This window comes from Microchirus variegatus (genome assembly GCF_963457635.1).
Source record: "Microchirus variegatus genome assembly, chromosome: 1".
Taxonomy (NCBI): domain Eukaryota; kingdom Metazoa; phylum Chordata; class Actinopteri; order Pleuronectiformes; family Soleidae; genus Microchirus; species Microchirus variegatus.
Genome location: NC_139802.1, coordinates 39,691,990 through 39,702,523, shown reverse-complemented (window position 1 = coordinate 39,702,523; position 10,534 = coordinate 39,691,990). Strand labels below are relative to the sequence as shown.

Below are 10,534 nucleotides of genomic sequence, written 5' to 3'. Positions count from 1 at the left end.
TTCTCAGCTCTTTCGAAAATTGCTGTCCAGACTGAGACAAATCTGAAACATTATACTTTGCTATAGATGACGCTTTAATATTATACTTTTCAAGATTACGTGTGAATATCGCTGCACAGGGACACAATATACATTGCAAATATACATTATTATGTCACATTTTGAAGTTTTCTTCTAATCCACTGACCGCGTCTTGGCTCGCTAAAGGCTAATTCTGCAAGAAATGTTTAAAAACAGTTTTATTTGTGTCCCTGTGACCTTAAAAGAGATTTTTTTACTGTTTTAAGAAACTTCCTGATTATAAATCCACACTGGAACTATAAGAGTTAAATATACAGTAGATTATTGTTGATCAGAAACGTTAACCTTTGTCTCGTACATACTCCCACGCTCTGAAAACCAAATCAGTATTTTTGACAAACTATACTGTATACCGTCACTTTTTTAAACATATTTTGACACTTTTTTAAATCAGTGGATTTATATCTTAATTCAGAGAGGGAGTGAATTATGACGGACATGTTGCGTTATTTGATTTGACATATAATCAGTGAATGAAGAGAAAATCACTCTGTCTTTTAAAGATGAGCCATATTTTACTGTAAAAAAAAAAAACAATAACCACACTGTTTTTTAAATTTTTCTTTTGACACATTTATAACATGACCGGCTCCAGACGTGGAGCAGCGTTTAAAGTTTTTAAAAATCCGCGTGCAGAGATTAGCTGATCTCAGGGTTAAAGCTTCAATTATCTTTGGTGTTGAAACAAATACGACGTCATTCTCTCCACAACGTGTTCGATGTTCATTGTGGGATTTTTTTTGTTGCTGTTATTGTATTTACCGTCGCTCTCTTTATGCCTTGTTGTTTTGAGTTTGCCGTGTGTGTGTGTGTGTGTGAGATTTTATACCAGTCTGTTGTGTATGAACTGTGTCAAATTTACTGAAAACTTTGAATCGCATTTTCTCGGATTTAACAAGTCACGCACTGAGAACCAGGACTTTATTTAAAGGACTAGTTGAACAAATCTTGCTCAGAGTCATAGGATTAACATCAAGATTAAACCACGCAAATCATTTCAGCTGTTTTTCCAAAGCAAGCATGTTTATCGTCTATTTCATTTTTTGTGGTCCTCCTCAGTCTAAGTACAGGCGACAAAACACGCGATGTTGACTTCCGCGCTCATTGGGACGTCACAATGTGCTAAATTCCTGGAATTGTTGTCTCGCGGAGCTCCGCTTTGTCCGTAAAAAAGTTATATTCTTGGCTCCACAGTGCAGCACAGAGTTCTACACAAACATCCAGCCTCAGAGGATTTATCTGTCCAGTGGATACGTGTTATATATGACGGCAATGTGCCTGCTAGAGCCTGCAAATGATCACTTTTCCAAATGCTAACTGCTGTTAGCTCCCAGTAGCCTCTGTGGCTGATGTCATTTCCTGTCCCTTAAGTTTTGTTTTATTTTATTTTTTTTAAGGTGGACCTAAAGAGATACTACTAAACCGAGTGTTCTGAACAGGGCTGTTTTGGCAGAGTGATTGAACTGCTGTGGTGCTTCATCCTTATTTTGGTATTTTGACCAAAGCATGTCACAGACATGTTCATGAGGACACCAGGGAACTAGGTTAACTTTGAGAAATATGGTATAATACGAGTCCTTTAAGAAATCTTAAACGCCTTTAATATTTTAATGGCTATACAGTAAAAAACACGCCAACGTGTTTCAGCCATCAAGGCCTTGGTGTTTTGACGTGGAAGCAGATTACTCCTGAAACAGAGCTGCGCCATTTTTAATGAAAACGCCGCTGTGTGCACGTAACCTATAACTCAACATGAGCAAAATAAGTGACTTTCTCTTCACGCTAAACTCTCTGAAGTTCGTAAACAGACAGCTGCCAAGTGCGAAAACTTCCATATGTCGTCGTCCCAATTCCTTTCTGTCCACGCGAACACTCACTGGTATTCTTTTTACGTCACATGTAACTGTAAACCTCCCACTGCTCTTCATTTCTTTTATCTTTGTTTCACAACAATCCAAATAATGGCTTTCATTCCACCTTGAGTTTGACCTTTAACCTTTTTAATGCACAGAACTGGTCTGAGGACGAACCCATCACAACGCAAGTGCAATAACGAAGATTTGAAAAGAAAAAGGAAAGGAAAAGAAAAACAAACAAAGCTGTCATTTAACAGATGACACTGTAAGGAAATGTAAATCATGAAAACTATATCCGCATGCCTAAATGTATTGAAGTATTTATTGAGACTTCATATTTTTAAGACTTTTTTTAAGCACACAAATGTCAATGTACTTTATAAACTTGTCCTTTTTGTCGCCTTTTTTTTTGTCTTCTACCGACCATGACATTCCTCTCTGCTTTCTATATCCTACTTAATATATATATATTTTGTGTCCTTTTAAAAAAAATAAAATAAATGAACCTACTGTGTGGTTTTTAAACATGCTCTCTCACCTTTAAATCTTCCTAGACCGGAAGTACCAATTAACGCCGTTTTGTTTTGGTGTGTATCTGCGACATTACCTCGTTTATGAAGCCCTGAAGAGAGCTGGTGTGCCAATTATGTCACTTCCGGGTACTTGGCCAATCACAAGACAGTTCTGTCTTCTGGGGATGAGATTTCAGTCTGAAACACCGCGGCTGAGGAGAGCTTCAGTGAGGAGAGATTTCTAATCGGCTCATTTACAGCAACTAGGAGGTTTCTGACCATAAAAACAAGTTAATGTATGTAAGTAGACCTTCATAACTCACATATATGTGCGATAGGACCACTCTATGGGAGCTTCAAGAAGAAACAATAAGTTATCCCATCACCCAAACGTGGATAGTATGACCTTAGCACCCCTGAGTGTTTTTATGAACTAGGTTTGACCTGACCTGGACGGGGGAAATTCTGGTGGAAAAGGTTCCCATGGCAACTGCATTCGGACTTGATGGATTTCCTGTAAATTAGTCCAAAAGTGAAAATTTGGTTAAATGGTTAGAATGTGAAATAACAACACGACAAGTCGATTTTCATTTTTTTCTTTTTTTACTAGAAATTCAAAATGACAATTTGTGTCTTTAATCATGTGGTATAATCAACATTTAAAAGTATTATTCAAATGGGTTTTTTTTATTATTTGAAGCCGTAATATTCCATATTGTTCGACGTGATAAAGTCACTGCTAAAGTCTCGCAAATGTAACAGAACCAACATCAAGCCCTTAGATATAAGTGTTCTCCAGGTGTACGTGCTCCGCCCCCTCTGAACATCGCTGAATTTTTGGCAACAGTTAATCCCACATCAAAAAAAAAACAAAAAAAAGTTAGCGCAAGTGAGCTACCGTTGATGCATCTCTGTACCAAAGGCAACATCAGCGCAAATTCTGTACAGGAAAACATTTGGCAAAAGAAAATGGGGGGAAAAAAAAGTTTCTTTGCAAATCTGACCGTATTTTCCATTTCCTTTGATAAATATAGTTCAAAAATATTGCCTTTTTTAAAAAATAAACAAAAAGTACCTTGACACCCATGTACCAGACGATAAGAAGGATTACGTGAAAACGAGATGTAAATAAAGATCTTTGCTTTTTTTTTTTTTTTTTTGTACAGCTTTCATCGGTTATTTTAGTCATAAATTAACAAAAGGGAGAAAAGGATTCAATCATTGCACTTTAAGTAGCGACAGAAACGATAAAGGAAAGAAAACGTCCGATTCACCCACACACACACAAACTCCATTTTTACAAGTGCACTATGATTTTCTCATAATATTAAAAAAAAAAAATAATCGAAATAATGACGATTGATCAAAAACCAGGATTGGAGTAAAATTACCTGAAAGTGTTGTTTACTCTTTGATGCTGATCCCTTTTGTTTGTATTGCTCTTATTTTGTAGACGTTCCCTCGTCGTCCCCTTTTTTTTTTTGGTCGTGGTCCTTATGTGGATTTCAGTCACAGGAGGAACACTGGTAGTTATTCTCTTCAACACATTTGATTCTCCAGAGTTCAAATAATAACAGTAATAACAATAATAATAATAATAATAAGTATAATAAAAACGATTGAATCTCAGGGTATAAGAAAAGCTCGAGTCCTTCTCACCTGACTCTTTAAAGTCTTCATTTGGCTGATGATGATGAAAAGATGGGAGATAACGTAATGGTCGTCTCCGGGTTTTTACAAAACTGCACCAAAGCGAAGCTGAAAAAGTTCAAACGTACGAAGGAGCAACAAACGTAACGTCTGCTAGAAAATGACAAAAAAAAAACTGTATCCAGAGTTTGTGTCGTCATCAGAGTCGTCAGAAAGTGATCCAGAGTGAGGTGGAGGGAAGGCAAGTCCCGAGCAAAGCCCTCTTTCACTTTGTAAACAATGTGGTTGTAGCAAAAAAAATGTGTGTACCGTTAACGCAGAAAATGTGTAAACATACGCTCTCGCACGTATCGTATACGTGTGGAAATCAAACGGTAGAAGAAGAAGAAGAAAAACATGTCGGTGATGAAGTGAGCGCCAACATGCAGGTGAGCTTCTTTCATTGGAGCGGCTTCTCTGAGCCGCGCCGGCTGGTTGTGTTGGTGTTTGTGGTGTCTTGGTGTGTGTGTCTATCTAGCTACCCTCGATGAGCTTGGCCAGCGTGTCCCTCAGCTCGGTCAGCTCGAAGATCTTGGTGTCCAGCAGCTCCAGCAGGGAGCGCAGACTCTTGCGGAAGGCTTCCGTCTCCTGCTGGCTGCCCTCCAGACGCTGCTCCAGGTCGCCCAGCTGGGCCTCCAGCACCTGACTCTTAGTTTCTGCTTCCTGAAGCAAACCAGAGGACACGTTTGTTTGTTTTGCCTACATTTAATTGTCTTTTGGAGTTCATTTAAATGATACGGTTGACGTTTGCCGACATAAATTTGGATTCAGTTCACCTGAGTTTGTATTCCCTAGCGCAGTGCCCGTAGGAAGTATGTACTTCTTTAGTGGGAGCTGTTGAACACTGTGCAACCTCATTAGGCACAACGCCATTTAAAAAAAATATTCGATTAGCATTATCGTAGCTAGCTGTTTTGTGACTGACAAAACAGGGCTATCATGTTAGCCCGATGCTAATGCTTATCGCTAGATAAGCTAGCCTCGCTAGCTTATCTTTGGAAACAGGTTCGCCAAGTTGGCCGCAAAAAAGTAGCATGCTAATGCTAAATAAATATGTGCTCATGTATTGGCAAATGGTAAATTTCTTTGTCTCAGAGTAACAACTGCCCATCACCCATACCTGCCCAACACAGAATACCAGTTCCCTTTGTGTATTGTGTATTTTATATTGTGTCTAGCATGAACTGACGCCTTCCTATAACATCCGCAGGGAGTCGGCTCCCTGATACCTACGGTAGACAAAGAGGTGTGAAAACACCGTCTGGAAAGGAAGTTACTTTGTCTATTGGAGGAATGCTAAAGGGGAGTTGCTCAGGTATAAATGTGGAGGTCTCACGATGCTCTGGGTCATACAAGAACATACAAGAAAATATGTTTTTCTTACTTTTCTGCGTCATAAAAAAAATTATAAAACTATATTTTATATTTTACAGCCATAACACACTTACATAAACATATATCATATTTACACTACACTACCCGTATGTCTGTAGAACTGTGAGTCAGTTTGGTTTTCACCATTAGATGTCACCAATTCTTACAAATTCAAACTTTAAATGCCCCAAAAATAACTTGAGGGAAGAAAAAGACAGTAATAAAAAAAAAGACGTATGCTGTACATTATCGTCATAGCTTTACTTACCCGTAGTTTCTGTGTGAGAGAATCTTTTTGAGACTGAAATTCATGGGCGCTCTCCACCTCTGCTTTAAGCTTCTCCAACTCCTGGAACAACCAGAGAAGAGCAAAATATCATGATGCATATGTTTGAAAGTGTACTGAATAAATGCTACATCTAAGCATTTAAACCACTGTCAAATTAGTTCACACAACCCTGAAGCCTGTCACCTCCACACTACTTCTATGCATAGCAGTGTTTCGATCTCGTGTAGCCTGGCGACATTACCGCCCTGCATACAGGAAGTGATGCGTTTTGTGTCACAACATACGGCAGCAACTTTGTGCTAGTTTAGCAAGTCGGCTGCAAACAGGATGGAATATGACCGAAAACACAAAGCAGCACCCACAAAAAGTTTCAGAAGTGAATTCTACTGCTCAAAAAAACACGACCATAAGCATTTTCACGGGATGAACGCTTCCTGTGCTGTATAAACACAAACTTTATTATATATTTATTATGCGGCGAACAAACCTCCTCTTTGGCCTTCAACGCAAACTCCAGCTCTTCTATCGTTTGGTTAAGTTCTGTCTTTTGAGATTTGATGACCGTAGTTTGACCGCTCACACACTCCAGCTCCGTCACCTGGAAAGCAAAGATAATTCTTTAGCTTCATTATAAAGAGGTAAACAAAAAGAAGCCATGTTTAAATGTGTTCATTACCCGTTTGTGTAGCCGCTCCGCCTCCTCCTGATAGGCTGCCAGCTGTTGTTTCCACTGTTTGACGTTGGCCGTGGACTCCAGCAGAGCTGCTGTCAGTTTGGCGTTGTTCCCCTTAAGTGCTGCAAGCTCCGCCTCCCAGTGCTTATTGATGCAGGGTGAGCTGGAAAAAAAAGTCCATGTGAGATTACTAACATTTATTTCAGCCCATTAGCTCCTCTTTCAATCAGATAATCTGAAAATATACAATGAAGAATTTGCTGCTTGTTACAATCCTATCTTTTCTGCAGATGTGATATTAAATGTTTTTATAATTTAAATGATCATGTGCAGTTGCGGTATTAAATGTGTTACAGACAACTTTAAAGGTCCAATGTACAACATTTTGGAGGGATTATGTATGGTGGCCCTGAGGTGCAAAACACAAACGCAAATCACAAAACACATATGCAAAACCAAAAACACAAACGCAAATCAAAAAACAGAAACACAAATCACAAACGCAAATCAAAAAAACAAACACAAATAAATAAAAAAACGCAAAACCAAAAACAAACACAAAACCAAAAACGCAAATCAAAAAAAGCAAAACCAAAAACACAAACGCAAAACCAAAAATACAAACGCAAATAAAAAGACAAAAAACATTAACTCAATACGGAAACGCAAAACACAAATGCAAAAGCAACAAACACAAAAACATTAACTCAAAACGGAAACGCAAATCAAAAAACACACAAAAAAATGTGTTTTGTGATTTGCGTTTGTGTTTTGCACCTCAGGGCCACCGTAATTATTAGCAGAAATCTGCAGCCTCACAATTAGATGTCACTAATTCTTTCACACCACATTAATAAGATACACATTCAACACATGCTCTGTGGTTTCTCACTCCTGGTCCTGGGGAGCCACTGTCCTGCATGTTTTAGGTGTTTCCCTGCTAAAACACACCTGATTCAAATAAATGGGTGTGTTTGAGCACACAAGCTTTTTTAAAAACAGAACGAACTAACAACTAAACTGAGCAAAAGCTTCAGAAAACACAGGTGAAACACTGTGGCTCTGTTTCTATCATGTCGTCACTCTGACCTCAGGTTATACACAGCTGTGGTTTTTACCTGTGTGAGAAAGGCAGTGCATTCTGGGAAGACTCTGCTCTGGCTTCGGTGTGTTGCGGTGTGTCTGGTGTGACCGCCTCGTTGTCCGTACCGTTGATGCTCTCTGGGGACATCGGTGACAGCAGATCCCCCGGGGCCGACTCCTGATTGGACACATCAGTGAGACAAATGATTATCGTCATCATCGACACTTCACACAACTGAGGAAAGACGTCACATTTGGCGAGCATGAGAGGAAAACCGGAGGGTCGTCGGAAAGAGGTTTAAGGAGAGACGAGGTTATTTTGTCCATCGAACATTAGGATCAGAGGCTGATGAGAGGGTGGTCCCCAGAAACTACTGCTGAGGTCAGACTACATGGTCTTTTCAGGCCATAAACGTGCTTATGTTGCTGTAGTCTGACCCCGACATAATACACCAAACGGATAACATTTCTATAATTAATGTCCCACAGAAGACAAATGCTGCAGGGGGAGACACCAGAAGGAAGAGGAATGACTATCATAAACTGTTGGGAAGACTGAGGAAGGAGAAAAGGGGGCCATCAGGCCGCAGTCATGAAAATGAATCGCTCCATTTCCTTTTTACCTTCTTTTTACCAGGTTTGTTGGCCGACAACACAGTCCTTTTTACAGGCCCGCTCTGACGATATGAGCCATTAGAGAGAGCAGAGGAGGTAAAGAAATAACAAAGAGTGTTTTCTTTGTAGTCTCAGAAACATGAAATGTATTCCATCAAATAACTGAAATTATTTAAAGGGGACATATTATGCAAAAACAACTTTTTAATCATGTAAATCCTTATATTTGGGAGTCTGGAGGTCCTATCAGTCTAAGTTCAGGAGATGAAACACGCAATGTTGACTTCCGCATTCACTGGGAGCTCCACTTTGTCCGTAAAACACGCAAGAGTGCTGGCGAGGGCAATGGTATCCGAAAACCAGAAGTCCGTGAAAAGTTCTAATCTTGGCTCCACGGTACAGCACAGAGTTCTACACAAACTTCCAGCCTCAGTGGATTTATCTGTCCAGTGGATACATGTTTTATATGACGGCAATGTGCCTGCTAGAGCCTGCAAACGATCACTTTTCCAAATGCTAACTGCTGTTAGTGCCCAGTAGCCTCTGTGGCTGATGTCATTCCCTGTCCCTTAAGTTTCGTTTTACTTAGTTTTTTTAGGTGGACCTTTAAGTTGGACCTAAAGAGATACTACTAAAATGCTGTGGTGCGTCATCCTTATGGTATTTTGACCAAAGCATGTCACAGACATGTTCATTAGGACACCAGGGAACTAGGTTTACTTGGAGAAATAGGGTATAATATGACCCCTTTAGACTTTTTGTGGTCAATGCCTCACGTTTAGAGAAATGGAAACACTGCAGACATTTTACATTAAGAGTTTCTATTTAAACACAACACAACACATACGGCTTATGTCATATCTGATCTGATGAAATAACATCTTAGATGTAAAATAAATGTGTTAAAAAAAATGATTGTGTTGTTTTTACCTGAGAGGGAGTGCTGGTGAGTTCCATCTTCTCCTGAGACTTTTCCTTCGCTAACCGCGCTGCCTCCTTGAACTCCGCAAACTTATCTGCAAACTAAGGGGAACGAGAGTAACTCATAGCGTCACCGGCCTGAATATAACGAGAACGTTTTGATTCGTCAAAGCACCGCTCTATGTCCTCACCTTGACCAGGTGACTCTCGGACGAGAAGCCCAGGCCGTAGACGGTGTTCGCCCGACTGTCGGCCCACTGGCCAAACTTTTGCGACGTCTTGGTGAATGTCATGTTGGGAGTGATGGTGCTGTTGATGATGGCCTGTGAGGGGACAAAGAAAAGGAAGGTTACATCCATAAGGCCGGATCCAGTGGTGGTGATGGGAGAGAGGAGAATGACTGCTGAGCGATAATCTCTGATGGACGTCTTGTTTATACTGTAAATATAAAACCCATATCCTGGTAACTGCCTATAATGTAGATTCTATTTTAACTTTTTATAGTTGTATTGTTAATATATTACTATATTGTACTTTTGTTGATGTGTTGTTGATGTATAGTTCAGGAACCAAGTCCAGAGAGAGATAGTCTGTATATGAATCACATTTAATGAATAATGCACTACTATCGTATCCATCTCATGTATTATTTATTAATTTATTTGTATCTGGCATCTGCTACGGGCCGTCTCAAGGGTCTTGAAGAAAGTCTGAATTGTAATTGAATTTAAACTGAATTACAGTCGTTGAGCACAGTTTAGTCATGAGACACTGGCACACAGGTTTAGTGATTTTTAAACATCTTTCTTGCTCTTTCACGTTTACAATTCCTTATTTCACTGAATGCACTTTACAAAAATGTGTATTTCTGTTCCTGTCTGGGTGTTTTCGTCCTCCAACACCAGCCCACCCAATCTCTATTTCCAGCTGAACACCGCTAAGACTAACTTGCCGGTTCAACAACAGGAGAGGCTCACTCTTACATAACTGTGCTAACTCCACCCCTGCACCTCTCTCAAGACTGAAATAATCACTGCCACATAGCTACGACAGGCCCGGCCGCCCCCTTCACTGCCTCAGCACAGAGAGGCAAACAAAGTCAGACACACGCTCAGTGAAGAAGTCATAGATGTATATACTTTCAAAAACAGTGGTTTTGTTTCTAAAAAAGAAGAACAACATCATTGATCCAGTTGAGATTCTTATTTGGGGCTGTGACAATCACCAGGTCAATAATAGAGTTTGAACATTTGCCAACAACGTAGCTTTTAATATGACAAAAAAAACATGATATTATGAGTATTGCTATCTCTAAGCTGAGTTCAAATGGAATGCAGTGTTGTAATACAAATACTCCATTACTGTACTTAAGTACATCTGAAATTTAATTGCACTTTGTTATTTATATTACCTATATTTGTTACTACCAAATAAAATCAGA

General features: G+C 39.6%; 1 protein-coding gene across 1 annotated transcript in view; it reads right to left on the bottom strand.

The window, feature by feature from the left end:
* Positions 1–3,103: 3,103 nt before the first annotated feature.
* Positions 3,104–10,534, bottom strand: part of homer1 (homer scaffold protein 1) — a gene marked incomplete at its 5' end in the record, with an annotated part of 8,898 nt that continues 1,467 nt past the window's right edge. Inside the window, 7 exons of the mRNA XM_083905917.1 lie at positions 3,104–4,801; positions 5,781–5,861; positions 6,289–6,399; positions 6,478–6,637; positions 7,593–7,735; positions 9,103–9,195; positions 9,285–9,416. Coding sequence (XP_083762043.1) covers positions 4,613–4,801; positions 5,781–5,861; positions 6,289–6,399; positions 6,478–6,637; positions 7,593–7,735; positions 9,103–9,195; positions 9,285–9,416 — 909 coding nt within the window. The 3' untranslated portion in view covers positions 3,104–4,612. The remainder of the gene's footprint in view (positions 4,802–5,780; positions 5,862–6,288; positions 6,400–6,477; positions 6,638–7,592; positions 7,736–9,102; positions 9,196–9,284; positions 9,417–10,534) is intronic.